Source organism: Schistocerca nitens, chromosome 6 (assembly GCF_023898315.1).
Source record: "Schistocerca nitens isolate TAMUIC-IGC-003100 chromosome 6, iqSchNite1.1, whole genome shotgun sequence".
NCBI classification, from domain to species: Eukaryota; Metazoa; Arthropoda; class Insecta; order Orthoptera; family Acrididae; genus Schistocerca; species Schistocerca nitens.
Window position 1 is genome coordinate 328,741,046 of NC_064619.1, and position 19,604 is coordinate 328,760,649.

The 19,604-nt window shown below is 39.2% G+C and overlaps 1 protein-coding gene across 3 annotated transcripts in view; it reads right to left on the reverse strand.

Moving 5' to 3' along the window:
• The window catches only part of LOC126263730 (RNA-binding protein 25), a 212,324-nt gene that overhangs the window by 108,640 nt on the left and 84,080 nt on the right, over nt 1-19,604 (reverse strand). For all 3 annotated transcript variants that reach the window (XM_049960890.1, XM_049960891.1, XM_049960892.1), the window contains 2 exons: nt 17,543-17,740; nt 1,896-1,990 (listed from right to left, as the gene is read on the reverse strand). In XM_049960890.1, coding sequence (XP_049816847.1) covers nt 1,896-1,990; nt 17,543-17,740 — 293 coding nt within the window. The remainder of the gene's footprint in view (nt 1-1,895; nt 1,991-17,542; nt 17,741-19,604) is intronic.

Genomic DNA, 19,604 nt, shown 5'->3' on the forward strand with positions numbered 1-19,604 from the left:
CTTGCACAGTGCCTTGCTAACAATTTGGGTTCATGGTTTACATTGGTCGGCACCAAACCCAAACCCTACCATCAGCTTTCAACTGAAATCAGAACTCGTCTGACCAGGCCACAGTTTTACAGTCGTCTAGGGCCCACCAACATGGTCTCGAGCACAGGAGAGGCACTGCCGGTGACGTCAAGCCGTTAGCAAAGGCACTTTTATTGTTCGTGTGCTGTCATAGCCCATTAATGCCAAATTTTGCCGCACTGTCCTAATATATACACTCATCGTACATCCCCCAATGATTTCTGTGGTTACTTCGTCAAGCAATGCTGCTTGCCTTCCAGCAGTGACAACTCTACGCAAATGCTGCTGCTCTGGGTTGTTAAGTGGAGGCTGTTGGCCAATGCATTGTCCATGGTGAGAGGTAAAAATGTGCGGAATTTGATGCTGTCAGCACATTCTTGACATTGTGGATCTCTGGATACTGAATTCCGTAAACATTTCCGAAATAGAATGTCCCATACATCTAGCTCCAGCTGCCATTCTGGGTTCAAAGCCCATTAATTCACACTGTGCGGCCATAATCACATCGGAATCCTTTTCACGTGAATCACCTGACAACAGATGACAGCTCTGCCAATGCAGTGCCTTTTTACACCTTGTGTATTCAATACTACCATCATCTGTGTATGTGCATATCACTATCCACTGACTTTTGTCACCTCATTATATGTATAATATATATTACTGACTTGTTATGGTTAGTTAAACCATCATCAACTGGATGAAAAACATAACATCTGCTAGTTTAAAATGAGAAATAGGTATTTTAAACCAACAAATTTTACAATTTTTGTTCCCATTGATGATGGTTTAATTAACTGCAACCAGTCAACAATAAATGTTACATATTTACAGCTGATGGCTAATAAAAATGCACCTCTACAAAATAGTAAGAACTAAATGTGAAAAATAATTCATAGTCACACCACATAACCTGTCATTGGTCATTACTATTGGTTTACATTTGGAAGGAAGGCTGGCATTTGATTTCTTTTCAAATGTGAGGTGGTTTGTAACAAAGTACTTGCTCAGTTTGATGAAGATTATGAAAAAGAAAATTAACCACTGTCCCTGCAAGACACTACAAAGGCGAAGGCAGGAGGAGGGGGAGGAGGAGGGCTGTAACCCCCCTCCCCCCTTGGAGTATCATACTACAATGACTTCAGAAATCAGCGAATATGTAACTCCAACAGATTCAATCATTTTTTTTATAACTATGTAGCAATATAGGTTGCAATGTATTCCAAACACACTTTAACAAAAGAATAAGAGCAGAAAATAGCTTACTACCTAAACCAATAAATATCATTTAACTTGAAATAGGTGTCTTATTATTTATTAATACACATTTTTTACCCTGAACTCCAAAACAGTTACCAAAAACTACTTTAAGCAACACCTAATTTTACCAATTTGTCGGTAAAGGACCCCAACTCTCCTTTTGTTAAGCCATATTCAATTCCCCCAACCCCCCCCCCCTCCCCCGCCCTTATTAGCCTCACCCTTGACTGACTTCTAGAATCGCCCCTACAAAGGCGCATAAATATACAATAAGCACACACACACACACAAAACGTATTCCGTCATTTACTGGGTGTGACTTCTCCGTCAGCAACTCATTTGAAAAATTATGGAATATTTTATTTGCTGTGTAAACTTCAACAATAACCTTCAGATAGTATTCCAGTTGATGGTGTTACAGCCACAGCATAGCAAAGAATTGAAGTCATAAGATGTGTTGTTCACTTTTAGTAGAGACGAAAACTGTAAATACTTTTTTAATAGCAAAGAAGTTTAGTAAGAAAAGCTGAACTATACAATCAATTTTGAAACTAAGGATAACTCACCAAAGGAGCATCTGCACTAGGTACATCTTGAGCCCCTTGACTAAGCTTCATTAATTTTTCTTGTGTCCGAGACATTTTGCGTTCTTCATTTTTTGCTAGTAGGGGGAAAAAAATTTAAGTTGAACACTGTAAAAGCATCACAGAACGTTAATATAACAACAGCAAACACACTTATTTATGCTGTTCATCTTTAGTCCTGGTACACACTGAATCCTAGTATCACAATACAACAGGACACTGCTAGAGGAGCTAAAACAAAATGATGCACCCCACTAACAAAGTAGAGTATCAGACAGTAATTTGTTTTCCTCAGAAATGCCTAATGAAGTCATCACTGGCCTGACATGGTTTGTTGCAAAAACTCTTTGCTGCTGATAATGAATTACCACATGATGCTCTACTTTAGCAATGAGCTGTGCCATTTTGTTTTGGCTCCTCTAGCAGCATGCTACAGTACGATGATACACCACGAATTTCAGTCTACCGTGACTGAGGGCATATACCTGCAGACAAACAAAATATTAATTAATTAATTAATTAATTCTAGAGAGAGGGGGGAGGGGGAGGGGAGAGGGAGGGTTACACGTGCTTACCTCCAGGTGATGTAAACAGACTTGTAAAAGAAAATAATACTCCTTGATACCTTTCCGAAGGGAGGAAAGGTAGGTTGGTTGGTTGGTCGATTTTGGGGGGAGGGGCCCAAACAGTGAATTCATCAGTCCCAAGGGACAAAAGAGAAATTCAAAGTGTACGGTTGGATATGAGAAGCAAGGTGAGTTGAGGTTACTCTGACCTGACCGTACCTTTGGTTAAAAGGGACACTCCAGTTATGAATGTAGTTACATGTACATGTGGAACATTTGAATTTTATACAGTTACTGTTACCTCTGAAAAAAGAATGAAGTATGATAAATGAAAGCCATAATTACAGCTATTTTTTAATATTAAACTACTGGAATACTAAGTGTATCTGATGAAGCCAGAGGTCCTTCTGCCTGAAGAAGGAGCCACTGGCTCTGAAACCTTGCCAATTACAAATGTCTTATATGTGTATTCTGCCACCGCTTGGTGAGTAGATTTTTTTTATCTACCCATTAAGTAACTGCAGATCATGGAGCACATTGGGGAAAAAAAAATGCCTGTCATCTGGGCTCCAAGGTCACACTTGAGTCATACCAGTGACTGGCAGAGAAGGTTGGGAAGTCCAGCCTTGCGCACGGAGTTTCAATGAAGCTCACAATTTGCAGCATTTTCCCCAGAACTGACCGTGGTCCTCTGGTTCTGAGTCGAGTGAAAGAACTGAACCAAAAACTTCGAACGTTCTGTGAGTAGCTAGACTGCAACTTCCTGGACTTGTGCCATAGGTTTGAGACCAGGTCCAAAAGAATGCCCCCCACAGGTGAGAGTATTAAGTGTAAGTCATCCATGACTAAATGCCTTTTCTTAAAACTACTTAAAACAGATAGTTCAGAATCCCACTCAAGATGGAAATATGAGGTGTGTTCAAAAACAAACCAAACTTTTGCTGTATCAGCTGCATTTCTTATTGTACAACTTTTTAAGCACCGCCCCCTTCAAAATAGTCCCCTCTACTGGCAATACACCATTCCCATCATTTCTTCCAGTTTTTGAACGCCTTCTGGAATGCTTTTTATGGGATGGTGCAAAGGATTCTCGTCGCATTATCCTGTATCTCCTCTATGGTTTGGAAATGAAGTCCTTTCAACGTGTTTTTCAGTTTGCGAAACGGGAAAATGTCAGCTGGGGCTAGGTCTCGAGAATATGTTGGATAGGACACAACGAGAATGTGGTGTTTTGCTAGACAGCTGCAGACAAGGAGAGACACATGAGCTGGCACATTGTCTTTGATGCAACATCCAACTCTTTGTTTTTCCACAATTTCAGGCCTCTTCCTGTGCACAGTGTCCCTCATGCACACTAGGACTCCCTGGTAAACTTCCTTGATTACCATCTGACCAAGTGGCATAAATTCATGGTGGATAATACCTTTGTAGTCAAAAAACACACCAAAATCAAACTGATCTTTGACCGACTCGTGCATGCTTTTCTTGGACAAGGTGACCCTTTGCCTTCCCACTGCGACGACTGCATCTTTATTTCAGCATCATAGCCGTACAGCCACATCTCATCACCTAATATGATGTTCTTAAGAAAGTTTTCATTGTCATTAACAGCCGCAAGCAGTTCCTCGCACATTTCAACATGGGCCTGTTTCTGATCTTCAGTCAACAAATGCAGTAAGAATTTTGCACTGACATGACACATCTCAAGTTTTCAACTCAAAATTTGATAGTAAGATCCTACACTGATGCCCACCTACTCAGCAACTTCCCAAACAGTTAAACAATTATTTCTGTGGATCACAGCACGAATGCTATCCACATGGCCATCATTTGTTGATGTGAAAGGATGTCCAAACTTGGAATCATCACAGACCAACATTCTGCCCTGTGAAAACATTTAAACCACTCGTAGCACTGCGTGTGATTCATACAGTCCTCCCTGTATGCTTGGCTAAGCATTTGAAATGACTCTGTGAAAGTTTTGCCACATTTGTAGCAGAATTTCTCTCTCTCTCTCTCTCTCTCTCTCTCTCTCTCTCTCACACACACACACACACACACACACTGTTCTTCAAGCTCCTTCATTGCACTAATCTGACAAGCAGGCTGTACACGTGCTTACTTCAGTGGCTGTGGCTCACTTGCTAATCGCCCGAGCAACATGAAGCAAACTTCAGTCTGTTGTCTAAACCTGCTGCTTGGTGTGCTCAGTAGCTGCAGTGCCCCTCTCTGCTGGTTGGCGCGCTGTTTCAAAAGTTCAGTTGCTTTTTGAACACACCTTGTATATTGGATCTAATGGCAATAAGTAGACCTGACCTATTTGATGATGGCCACACGGCAACTGATATCAGTGACCATGACACAGTTGTGACAACAAAAACACGCAGAAAGATATTACATGTTCACTGAAGTAGGTAAAAAAAGCAGTAGTGTCACACGTAAATGAGGAACTTGGAACTTTCAGCACAGGGCAGGAGCATAGTGGAACTATGGCTCAAGTTTAAAAAGAACAGTTGACCTGCATTGATAGTTACGTACCCAACAGAACAGTTGATAATGGGAAGGGCCCTCCATGGTGTACAGTTACTGTAAAGAAACTTCTAAGGAGAAAGAGACTACTGAATAATAAATATAAAACAAGGCCTAGATCCTAGATACACAGAAGCTGAATGAAATTCATTTGGCTATCAATAGAACAACACATGAAGCCTTCAATGACTACCCACAGCAGAATATTGTCAAATGATCTTCCACAAAACCCAAAGAAAATCTGGTCATACGTAAAGACCCTTGTTGTTGTTGTTGTTGTTGTTGTTGTTGTTGTTGTTGTCTTCAGTCCTGAGACTGGTTTGATGCAGCTCTCCATGCTACTCTATCCTGTGCAAGCTTCTTCATCTCCCAGTACTTACTACAACCTACATCCTTCTGAATCTGCTTAGTGTATTCATCTCTTGGTCTCCCTCTTCGATTTTTACCCTCCACACTGCCCCCCAATGCTAAATTTGTGATCCCCTGATGCCTCAGAACATGTCCTACCAACCGGTCCCTTCTTCTTGTCAAGGTGTGCCACAAACTCCTCTTTTCCCCAATTCTATTCAATACCTCCTCATTAGTTATGTGATCTACCCATCTAATCTTCAGCATTCTTCTGTAGCACCACATTTCGAAAGCTTCTATTCTCTTCTTGTCCAAACTATTTATCATCCATGTTTCACTTCCATACATGGCTACACTCCATACAAATACTTTCAGAAACGACTTCCTGACACTTAAATCTATACTCGATGTTCACAAATTTCTCTTCTTCAGAAACGCTTTCCTTGCCATTGCTAGTCTACATTTTATGTCCTCTCTACTTCAACCATCATCAGTTATTTTGTTCCCCAAATAGCAAAACTCCTTTACTACTTTAAGTGTATCATTTCCTAATCTAATTCCCTCAGCATCACCCGACTTAATTCGACTACATTCCATTATCCTCGTTTTGCTTCTGTTGATGTTCATCTTACATCCTCCTTTCAAGACACTGTCCATTCCGTTCAACTGCTCTTCCAAGTCCTTTGTTGTCTCTGACATAATAACAATGTCATCGGCGAACCTCAAAGTTTTTATTTCTTCTCCATGGATTTTAATACCTACTCCGAATTTTTCTTTTGTTTCCTTTACTGCTTGCTCAATATACAGATTGAATAACATCGGGGAGAGGCTACAACCCTGTCTCACTCCCTTCCCAACCACTGCTTCCCTTTCATACCCCTCGACTCATATAACTGCCATCTGGTTTCTGTACAAATTGTAAATAGCCTTTCGCTCCCTGTATTTTACCCCTGCCACCTTCAGAATTTGAAAGAAAGTATTCCAGTCACTTAGTGGCATGAAAGATAGTGTCCCGTCACTCGCAAATGGACAGGAACTGAAATTGAGGATAACAAAGCAAATGTTGAAATGCTTAACTCTGTTTTCAAGTGTTCCCTTACAATGGAAAACCAGGAAAATTTCGCCAATTTAATCCTCATACCACCAAAAAGATGAGTGATGTAAGTGTTAGTATCAGTGGTGTTGAGAAACACCCGAAATCATTAAAATTGAACAAAGTCCCAGGCCCTTATGGAATCCCTGTCAGATTCTATAAAGAATTTGTAGGTAAATTTGACCCTCTTCTAACTACTATCTATTGTAGGTCCCTTTTTTTAAAAAAAAAAAAAAAAAAAAAAGTTCTCCCTAGCTGGAAGAAAGCACAGCTCACACACCCATTTTACAAGACAGGTTGTTGTTGTTGTTGTTGTGGTCTTCAGTCCTGAGACTGGTTTGATGCAGCTCTCCATGCTACTCTATCCTGAGCAAGCTTCTTCATCTCCCAGTACCTACTGCAACCTACATCCTTCTGAATCTGCTTAGTGTATTGATCTCTTGGTCTCCCTCTACGATTTTTACCCTCCACGCTGCCCTCCAATGCTAAATTTGTGATCCCTTGATGCCTCAAAACATGTCCTACCAACCGATCCCTTCTTCTAGTCAAGTTGTGCCACAAACTTCTCCCCAATCCTATTCAATACCTCCTCATTAGTTACATGATCTACCCACCTTATCTTCAGCATTCTTCTGTAGCACCACATTTCGAAAGCTTCTATTCTCTTCTTGTCCAAACTGGTTATCGTCCATGTTTCACTTCCATACATGGCTACACTCAATACAAATACTTTCAGAAACGACTTCCTGACACTTAAATCTATACTCGATGTTAACAAATTTCTCTTCTTCAGAAACGATTTCCTTGCCATTGCCAGTCTACATTTTATATCCTCTCTACTTCGACCGTCATCAGTTATTTTACTCCCTAAATAGCAAAACTCCTTTACTACTTTCAGTGTCTCATTTCCTAATCTAATCCCCTCAGCATCACCCGATTTAATTTGACTACATTCCATTATCCTCGTTTTGCTTTTGTTGATGTTCATCTTATATCCTCCTTTCAAGACACTGTCCATTCCGTTCAACTGCTCTTCCAAGTCCTTTGCTGTCTCTGACAGAATTACAATGTCATCGGCGAACCTCAAAGTTTTTACTTCTTCTCCATGAATTTTAATACCTACTCCAAATTTTTCTTTTGTTTCCTTTACTGCTTGCTCAATATACAGATTGAATAACATCGGGGAGAGGCTACAACCCTGTCTCACTCCTTTCCCAACCACTCAACTCTTATAACTGCTATTTGGTTTCTATACCAATTGTAAATAGTCTTTCGCTCCCTGTATTTTACCCCTGCCACCTTCAGAATTTGAAAGAGAGTATTCCAGTTAACGTTGTCAAAAGCTTTCTCTAAGTCTACAAATGCTAGAAAAGTAGGTTTGCCTTTTCTTAATCTTTCTTCTAAGATAAGTCGTAAGGTTAGTATTGCCTCACGTGTTCCAACATTTCTACGGAATCCAAACTGATCTTCCCCGAGGTCCGCTTCTACCAGTTTTTCCATTCGTCTGTAAAGAATTCGCGTTAGTATTTTGCAGCTGTGACTTATTAAACTGATAGTTCGGTAAATTTCACACATGTCAACACCTGCTTTCTTTGGTATTGGAATTATTATATTCTTCTTGAAGTCTGTGGGTATTTCGCCTGTCTCATACATCTTGCTCACCAGATGGTAGAGTTTTGTCATGACTGGCTCTCCCAAGGCCATCAGTAGTTCTAATGGAATGTTGTCTACTCCCGGGGCCTTGTTTCGACTCAGGTCTTTCAGTGCTCTGTCAAACTCTTCACGTAGTATCTTATCTCCCATTTCATCTTCATCTACATACTCTTCCATTTCCATAATATTGTCCTCCAGTACATCGCCCTTGTATAGACCCTCTATATACTCCTTCCACCTTTCTGCCTTCCCTTCTTTGCTTAGAACTGGGTTGCCATCTGAGCTCTTGATATTCATACAAGTGGTTCTCTTCTCTCCAAAGGTCTCTTTAATTTTCCTGTAGGCAGTATCTATCTTACCCCTAGTGAGACAAGACTCTACATCCTTACATTTGTCCTCTAGCCATCCCTGCTTAGCCATTTTGCACTTTCTGTCGATCTCATTTTTGAGACGTTTGTATTCCCTTTTGCCTGCTTCATTTACTGCATTTTTATATTTTCTCCTTTCATCAATTAAATTCAATATTTCTTCTGTTACCCAAGGATTTCTACTAGCCCTCGTCTTTTTACCTACTTGATCCTCTGCTGCCTTCACTACTTCATCCCTCAGAGCTACCCATTCTTCTTCTACTGTATTTCTTTCCCCCATTCCTGTCAATTGTTCCCTTATGCTCTCCCTGAAACTCTCTACAACCTCTGGTTCTTTCAGTTTATCCAGGTCCCATCTCCGTAAATTCCCAGCTTTTTGCAGTTTCTTCAGTTTCAATCTGCAGTTCATAACCAAAAGATTGTGGTCAGAATCCACATCTGCCCCTGGAAATGTCTTACAATTTAAAACCTGGTTCCTAAATCTCTGTCTTACCATTATATAATCTCTGTCTTACCATTATATAATCTATCTGATACCTATTAGTATCTCCAGGATTCTTCCAGGTATACAACCTTCTTTTATGATTCTTGAACCAAGTGTTAGCTATGATTAAGTTATGCTCTGTGCAAAATTCTACAAGGCGGCTTCCTCTTTCATTTCTTCCCCCCAATCCATATTCACCTACTATGTTTCCTTCTCTCCCTTTTCCTACTGACGAATTCCAGTCACCCATGACTATTAAATTTTCGTCTCCCTTCACTACCTGAATAATTTCTTTTATCTCGTCATACATTTCATCAATTTCTTCATCATCTGCAGAGCTAGTTGGCATATAAACTTGTACTACTGTAGTAGGCATGGGCTTTGTGTCTATCTTGGCCACAATAATGCGTTCACTATGCTGTTTGTAGTAGCTAACCCGCACTCCTATTTTTTTATTCATTATTAAACCTACTCCTGCATTACCCCTATTTGATTTTGTATTTATAACCCTGTAATCACCTGACCAAAAGTCTTGTGCCTCCTGCCACCGAACTTCACTAATTCCCACTATATCTAACTTTAACCTATCCATTTCCCTTTTTAAATTTTCTAACCTACCTGCCCGATTAAAGGATCTGACATTCCACGCTCCGATCCGTAGAATGCCAGTTTTCTTCCTCCTGATAACGACGTCCTCTTGAGTAGTCCCCGCCCGGAGATCCGAATGGGGGACTATTTTACCTCCGGAATATTTTACCTAAGAGGACGCCATCATCATTTAATCATACAGTAAAGCTGCATGTCCTCGGGAAAAATTACGGCTGCAGTTTCCCCTTGCTTTCAGCCGTTCGCAGTACCAGCACAGCAAGGCCATTTTGGTTAATGTTACAAGGCCAGATCAGTCAATCATCCAGACTGTTGCCCCTACAACTACTGAAAAGGCTGCTGCCCCTCTTCAGGAACCACATGTTTGTCTGGCCTCTCAACAGATACCCCTCCGTTGTGGTTGCACCTACGGTACGGCCATCTGTATCGCTGAAGCACGCAAGCCTCCCCACCAACGGCAAGGTCCATGGTTCATGGGGGAAGACAAGACAGGTAGTAGAAGTAAACCACAAAACTACCACCCAACATCCTTGACATCAACTTGTCAATTTGTTGCACAATCTTAGAACACATTCTGAGCTTGAACACAATGAGGTATCTCTGTCAGAACGACCTCCTCCATGCCAACTATCACGGATTCAAAAAACATCAATCACGCAAGATCTTAACTCTCATTTTTCTTACATGACATAATGAAAGCTCTGGATGAAGGCAGTCAGGTAGATGCAGTGTTTCTTGATTTCTGAAAATCATTTGATTCAGTTCCACATCTATGTTAATTGTCAAAAGCACAGTCATATGGGGGTATCAAGCAGTATTTGTGACTGGACTGAGGATTTTTTGATGGAGAGGGTGCAGCATGTTATCTTGGATGGAGAGCTGTTGTCACTGTAGAAATAACATCATCAGATGTGCCTCAGAGAAGTGTGTTGGAACCCTTACTGTTCACATTGTATATTAACAACACTGTGGACAATACTACTAGTAACCTCAGTCTTTTTGCAGGCGATTCATTAATCTATACTGAATTACTGTCAGAAAGAAGTTGCATAAACCTTGGTAAGATTTCGAAGTGGCGCAAAGATTGGCAACTTGATTACGTGTTCATAAATGTAAAATTGTGCATTTCACAAAATGAAAAAAAGATAGCCTATGATACAATATGTATGAGTCACAGCTGAAACATGAACTCATACAAATACCTGGGTGTAATACTTTGTAGGGATAGGGATATGAAATGGAATGACCACATAGGTTCAGTCATGAGTAAAGCAGGCCGTAGCTTTCAGTTTATTGGTAGAATACTGGGGAAATGCAACCATACTACAAAAGAGATTGTTTACAAATCACTCATGCAAACCATTCTGGAATATTGCTTAAGTGTGCGGGACTGTACCAAATGGGCTAACAGGTTTTTTTAACAGAGAAGGGTCGCATGAATGGTCACAGGTTTATTTGACCCATGGGAGAGTGTCACAGAGATGCTAAAGAAATTGAACTGGCAGGCTCTTAAAGATAGCTATTCTGAGACAGCCAGCTTACAAATTATCCAGAACTGTCTTTAATTGATGACTCTAGAAATATACTACAGCCCCCTACGTATCACTTACACAGGGATCTCGAAGCCAAGATTAGATTAATGCACAGATAAACTTAATATCTACATCTATATCATACTCCACAAGCCACCTAATGGTGTGTGGCGGAGGTTACCTTCGGTACCACTATTTGATCTCCCCAACCCTGTTCCACTCGCAAATAGTGCAAGGGAAGAATGATTGTCGGTAAGCCTCTGTATTGGCTCCAATTTCTCAAATTTTCTCCTCGTGGTCTATTTGCGAGATGTATGTGGGGTGGGGGGGTGGGGTGGGGGGTGGGGTGGGGGGGGGGGGGGGAATTAATATGTTGTCTGACTCCTCCTGAAAAGTGCTGTCCTGAAATTTCAGTAGTAAATCTCTCCGTGATGCGCAACATCTCTCTCTTAATGTCTGCCAGTGGGGTTTGTTTAGCGTCTCTGTTACCCTCTTTCACCAGCTAAATGATACCGTGACGAAACTCGCCGCTCTTCGCTGGATCCTCTCTATATCCTCTATCAGTCCTACCTGATGGGGATCTCAGATAGATGAACAATACTCAATAATCGGGCGAACAAGTGCCTTATAAGCCACTTCCTTCGTGGATGAAATACATTTCCTTGAGATTCTTCCCATGAATTTGAGTGTTGTGTCTGCTTTTCCCACTATCTGTTTTATATGGTCATTCCACTTAAGGTCGCTCTGGATAGTTACGCCTAGATATTTTACGGTAGAAATGGTCTGCAGCTGTTTGTCATCAACAGTCTAGCTGTACGGTAGTGGATTTCTTTTCCTATGTATGCGCAATATGTTACATTTATTTGCGTTCAGGGTCAACGGCCAGAGTCTGCACCATTCATCAATTCTCTGCAGGTTGTTCTGCAAATTTTTAATATCTTCTGGCATTGCTACTTAGGTATAAACAACTACATGATCTGCGAATAGCCTTAAAGAGCATCCAACGCTTTCTACTAGATCATTTATATATATTGTGAACATCAACGGTCCTATCAAACTTCCCTGTGGTACTCCGGATATTACCTTTACATCAGTAGATTTAGTTCCATTAAGAGCGACGTGTTGAGTTCTATCCGCAAGAAAGTCTTGAATCCAATGGCAGGTCTGCTCCGATACTCTGTAAGCTCGTATTTTTTTTTTTTTTTTTTTTTTTTCATTAAACAGCAATGAGGGACAGCGTCAAATGCCTTACTGAAATCAAGGAACGCAGCATCACCCTGAACACCGTTGTCCACTGCACTTTGGGTCTCATGGAGGAACAGAGCGAGCTGAGTTTTGTAGGATCTCTGTTTGCGGAATCCATGTTGATTTTTATAGAGGAGCTGTTCATTTTCCAAGAATGTCATATCTTGAGCATAAAACATGTTCCATTATTCTACAACAGATTGACATCAACAGTATAGGTCTATAATTGTGTGGATCTGTCTTACGGCCTTTCTTAGAAACGAGAATGACCTGCACTTTTTTCCAGACGTTAGGTACGTTTTGTTGCTCGAGCAATGTACGATAAATTACTGCTAGAAGGAGAACAAGTTCTTTCACATAATCTTTATAGTGTCTTATAGGTACCTCATCTGGTCCTGAAGCCTTTCCACTACTGAGCAATTGTAACTGCTTTTCAATTCCGCAATCGGTTATCTCAATATCTGCCATTTCGACATTCGCACGACAATTGAAAGAAGTGACAGTGTTACGATCTTCTGTGGTGAAACAGCTTCGAAAGACCGAATTCAATATTTTGGCCTTCTCTCTGATATCTTCCATTTCAGTGCTGGTGTGGTTGCTGAGAGAATGAGTAATTGATTTTGACCCATTTATTGATTTCACATACGACCAAAATCTCCTAGGGTTTTTACTCAGGTCGGTTGACAACGTCTTACTTTCAAAATCACTGTACGCTTCTCTCATTGTTCTCCTTACACTCATTTTTGCTTCGTTCAGCTTTTGTCTGTCAGCTATATTTTTACGTCTCTTGAATCTGAGATAAAGTGCTCTTTTTTTATGTAGCGCTTTTGTACCACTCAATCATTCTCCCACACTCCATATGTGAATGGACCAGGAAGACAACCTAATATCTGGTACAATGGAACTTGGTCAGCATTTCTGAAACCCAATGTGTGTAACAACTTCCGAAACTAAAAGCCAGGGGGTTTAAAAAACCTATGCATTGCGGCTCCCGGGGGTTTCACGGCATCATAGTGTGAGCGTTGCAATGATTTGAGAAAATAATATGGTTTATTTACTTTCTGAGTAAAGGAATAATGTACATCTAGCTGGCTAGCAAGTAGGTGTTATCGCTACGGAAGCATGGCAGATGGCAATCAAATCACACTAGGTGACGCTTTTGGTTTTAACAGTAACAATAGTCTGAAGGTTAATTTTCTTGAATGTATATCATTGTTGTTTTTTCTTCTGTGATTTGTGTTTATCTACATGGACAAATTTTCACATATAAGGACAAAATGTGATATTTAAAATCTATCATGCAGTTCTAAAGACACGAGTAAATGAAAGTGCAGAAAGTATGACAACAGTTGGTTGAACTAATGTTGGAAATTAAGAATGACCACAGCATGTCATTTGTTCAAAAAGTATGAGCTGCTAAAAGTATGCTTCCTAATACAATTAAACTACAATCTTACTAACTTGCTTGCCATGTAGCAGAGATTGAGAAACCTTACACCATGGCAGACAACCTTATTTAATCAGATGCTCTAGACATGATACCTATTATGATAGACAAGTCAGGTTCCACGCAACTGACAAGTGTATGTTAGTGAGACAACACTATCAGTCATTGAATCAATATGGCTAATAACATTAATTATCAGTTAGTTCATGTACTCAAAGGTAATGGTGATTTTGTTATTCAGTTGGATGAAGCTACAGACAACTACGATGATGCACATCTAATTTGATATGTGTAGTTTATACATGACAACAAATTTCATGAAAATCTTCTTTTCTGCAGAAAAAGATCTCTTAAAACAAAAGCAACAGACCTCTTTCAAATACCACACTCTTTTGTGGAAGAAAAGAACATTAACTGAGAAAATTATATAGGGTGTGTATATCTAGAGGTCTAGTACGGCTGGCTGTTACAGTGAAATGCAAGCTCTGACCTGTAAAGAGGCTCCTCATACGATTTGGACAAACTATTTTATTCATTGAGAAGTACTGGCATTAAGCAGCATGAGTCCTGCCCTTCATGAGATTGAAGAGGCAAACTTTATTAAACATCAGCCACTTAAGTTGTTTTCTGAAAAATGTGCACTGATATGGGGGCTGAGCACAATTCCCTAATTTATTAAAGTACCTCTCACTGGCTTTCAGGGGGAGGGGGAATGTCTTGATAAAGGGTGTATGTAAACTTAGCAATAAACTTGGGTCTCACCTTGCTCAAGAGAAACATTTGAGTTCCAAGATCAGTGAGTGACTTTACTTTTAACCTGGCATTATCTTTGCGAAATCTTTGAGGAACTCAATTCACTGAATGTACCCCTTCAACATTCTGCAAATTTCAGCCTTCAGAAAGTAACAACAATTAGATAAGAAACAGATGGATGATAGAAATACACATTACATTTTCGCTTCTCTTCCCATGGTTTTTGGAGACAATGACATTCAACTGAGTGAAAAATCGAAGAATGTTTTGTGGATCAACAGAAATCAGTGATTAATTTCTGAAGTATTTTCCATAAGAAGTTAATCAACACAGCTAGTTCAAGTATCTTTTCAGAACAGGACATCCATCAACATTTTCATTATCTGTTTGTACCAAAGTGACCTACGTGATATGTTTAATGAAGAAACAAAACATTGTGTGTCTTCGAATAAAAAGATTTCAATAAAACAAATTCAAACATGTTTCCCTTGCTTTCTCTAAATGATGAGAACGCTACTTGGACCAGTATGGCTCCACAGACACCATATTTGCTCTAGAAATTTACTTTCATTAGTATCAACCTGTGGAAGCCCTTACAAGGGAGGCTAACAAACATAATTTTTGTCTATGTCAGAGCTATTACTGTTTCTAGTTGCAGTCTGTTTTTTCATCTGACCACAAAACTTTGATTACTGAAAATACACTTTTGAGAGATGCATTATAATCTGAAACAGCAACAAAATTTCAACCAAGCTTCTAATATACATTTCAGACATATTCGCTAATTGGAAAAATAAGTAAAAAAATTCCTGCACTTTTACAGCGACACTACAATTTGATTTCATATTCCACTCCATCAATTTCTCTTCGCTGTATTTACTTACACAACAGAATTCTTCAAACAATTCTCCCTCAACTACACTAAAGTTCATGACATTAGAGTTTACAAAACTATACAATTTTGAGCACTAATCCAGATTTAGGACAATCTACACCACTAGATAAAGAAGTTCCAGAAATGGTTCAGACCATTCACGAATACAGTCAATGCAGGTATCGTAGAAAACTGTGGTGACATTTCACTGATGTGTCCATAGCCTCTCACTTTCAAATTCATGTAACTGCGGTTTTACTGCATTATCAAAAATTTCTGGGATTTTTTTGGCTTCTAATTTGTTGAACAGTGTTTATTTCGTAAAATGTAAACTTCCATAGTTGGAAACATCACAATAAAATATTCCGGGCTATTATGCCATAGTCAAATGGATTTCACATTTATCCCCAACATTTTGTCCCCATTTGTGGAGGACATTTTCAAGGGGTATCGTAGCTTCGAAGAGTGTACAATTCACACCCTGACTCACTACTGACTGCGAAAAATTCTATTTACGAGTGGTTCCGTGCAGTGAGATGACATCACGTTTTGAATACCCGAGCACAATTGGCCTTGTCAATGATAAAAACAGCAGACAAAGCAGCAGGCAATGGCCAATTGTGCTCAGATATTCATGTTATGTCACGCCACTGTGCAGAGGCACACAAACGTAATTTTCCTGCAGTCAGCAGGGAGCCGGGGTGTGAATCGGACAGTCAAAGAAGCTACTATTCCCGTTGAAAATGTCCTCGTAGATGGAACGAAACAATGGGTTTAAATATGAAATTCACTCAACTGCGGCATAATAGCCCAAAACACTTAACCGTGGTGTTTATTTTGTATGCAACTGTTATTACAGACATTTTTAATCCACAGAATACTTTTGGAGAAACCACTCAGGGGCTGAAGGATGATGATGATGATGATGATGATGATGATGATGATGGACAATGGCTGTTCAGGAAAAAAAAATCCTCAGGTGATTGGACACATAACACAGGACAGGAGATAGGATTTTAGTGCTTGGAAAACATCAATCACTCTTTTGAAATATGGTACAACAGATGAGCATCAATTTTACTATAACGAAATTCCCTTCATTATACTTCAGTGAACTTTCAGAATGATTTTAGGTTTTCAACATGTGCAGCTTAAATTAAGGAATGCTGATAAACTATTACCAATTATGAGCTGTATATCAATGAGTAAGCCATCTCCAACAGTTTGGACAGAATTGTGCACACTCTGGATATCCTCAGCTTACTAAATAATTTTCACTCATTTCTTGCAACTTAAAAAGGATTGTTTTTAACGTTCCTTGTCATTCCTCCATGATTTGTGTGTGTGTTGCTAGCCAAAATTGCTACTACCTTCTCATGAGGTCAAACTTTCCCAACACCTATAAGAAATATGAAGTCAAATGTGCTGCACTTCCAACACCAAAGTTCACCAACTCCAACATTCTCACTATGATGACTTTATCTGGATGGGAGAATCTAACCACTAAAACGGACAGCTGGAAAAATCCACTGTCACTAAAATAAAATGTGCTTCTTTTAGTTCCTTCATTATCTGATCCATAACAAATGGTGCAAACACATTCACAACGATTGATTTGGTTTTTGGTTGCGAGTGTGAGAATTTCTTGTTGAACAGTGGTGCAGTCCATGGACTTGGCTCTGTGTGTAATGCAAATGTGTCTTTTTTGCACCGAAAGTTTCTTAGCCATGAGTGGTAACTACACTGCTAACATAAACAATATGAACAAACAATAGCATCAAATCATTTTGAAATCCCGGATGCCAATGGTTTGTGTTTAAAGCCTGCACTGACTGGCTACCATAACTTTTGAGGAATTATTTATGTCAGAGTTTTTTATATCACCTAAAATCTAAATATTCCTTTCTAGCAATTTGTTCTGTATCTCAAAGTACTCAGTGTAGTCTTCTCTATCATCTGTATAATTAAGACGCTAATAGTTTAAGACACTCTGTAAACATAATACATGAGTAAACATTAAGCTGAAAATGTCTTACCTCTATACACCAAAGCTCAAAAAAGGAAAGGTCATATCCCTTAACATCACTAAAATTTTTCAGCAGAATCATGTATTAAGTTGAAAATATCTTACCAGCTTTTGCTCTGTCCGCCTTCGCAGATGAAGCTGCATAGTTATTCATATCTGTTTCATAATCTTCCATAATAAGTTTTATTCTCTCCAGAGCAGATTTATCAGTTTGTTTCATGTTGTCATCCATATAGTCCTCTTCATCTTCTGGTGTTTCATCTTGCAATGGGGACTTCCCTTTTATCTTCTTTCGCTTTTCAGCTGAAATTATTTAACAAAACAGCCAGATTAACCAACAGATTTTCAAACAGAAAAGCTCCAGTGCATTTTGCCATACCATATCTAATTTTTTAAAAAAGGATCTAACAAAAAAGTAAATTTACCAACAAATTTAACTTGCCCAATGCCTAATGTTCACCATGCTTTAGCTACTTTTAAATAATACTTAAGATTTACAATGCTGGTATTAGTTACATACAGGTGAGCTACAGTGACAGTACGATGTAGACAGAGTGATAGAGAGAAATCACGTGCGCGTGCTAGTTAGCTCTGGAGGAGGACACTGTCCAAACTACATGTAAAATCCTTGGGTCTGGCAATCCAACTGCCCACATTATGTAATCTACACCCACCTTTACAAATTATGGGTGAAATAATAAAACTTTTGTAATAATTAGTTTTTCCATTTAAAATTACCTACCTCATTAAATTGGCAGAGTATCCAATGAAGATGTCAGTAAATTTGGAGAACAAGAGATAACAAGTTTCTAATAAGAAATATATCTCACAGGAAGGCAAATTGTAGTATTATGACATACCACATTTTAAGTCTTATAAGACATTACGTACTATTAGGCACACCTTAATTTTCAAGCTTTTTTTTTTAAAAAATAACATTTTTACTATTTTTATTATTAGACTGCAAAGACAGACTAAAAAAATTCTTAGTTTATAACACCAAAGTGACCTTCAAAATTCCTGAAAATCATCATCTGAACTTTCTTCTTCTTCTTCTTCTTCTTCCTCCTCCTCCTCCTCCTCGCCACCACCACCACCACCACCACCACCACTACAGCTGTCCTCTCCATATATAAGATGGTCTTCACTGCCATCAAGAGCATCACTTATCCAGAATGATATTTTCACTCTGCAGCGGAGTGTGCGCTGATATGAAACTTTCTGGCAGATTAAAACTGTGTGCCCGACCGAGACGGTCGGGCACACAGTTTTAATCTGCCAGAAAGTTTCAGCATCACTTATGCCGCACTTCTTGAAACATTTAAAATAATGCCTTCTCTCATCTAGACCACGACTGTTTTATCCACTGCCACACTTTTGTTTGACTATAGATCATTCTAAAGCTCCCTTTGGCATGAAATAATGTTGGTTTTCACCCTTCATCCATTTGCTTCATTCCTCCCCACAACTCATGTTCGTTGCGCTGGTGCACTGCTATTGCCAGTTCAATCCACTGTTGCCAGATAGAGATATGTTTCCCATGGCATCAAATATATGGCCATTTTTAAAACTGGTGCTAAATTTAAATCACACACTGGACATTTTTACATTAATTTCGAGTACAGATGCACCTGAATTTTGGAGGTAACTTTTCAAAGAAAAAAGTGTATCTTATAGTCTGTAAAACATGGCAGAGCATGGTAGACAGGAACAAAATTCTACAAAAATAGCACGACTAGCAAACTATGTAATTGTGCATGACAGATCTTGTTGAAGTCCATTGCTGTTGTTTTCTTTTAACTATCTTTATACCAAATAATTCTTACTCAAGTGAGATTTAATGAAAAACAACTTAATGAAACCATGAGAAAAAGCGGAAGTCTGTTTCAGTTGCAGCTGACCTAGATGGAAAACCGGAGGTGTTATTAGAGACTTTACAAACATATTAATAAACATAAATTCAACTGGAAAATTTAATGTGAGCTGAGAAAGAAGAATCCTATTTCTGAAAAGGTCCAAAAATGAAAATTTTGGATTTTACATCATTAAAAACGAGTCAGGAAAACTGGTCTGACAAGAGAGAAGTGGGGCAATGTGATCAAATCAGGAAAACAGCACTCTAATCAAATCATACAATATTGGAAAAACTTGGTATTCAATTACAGGT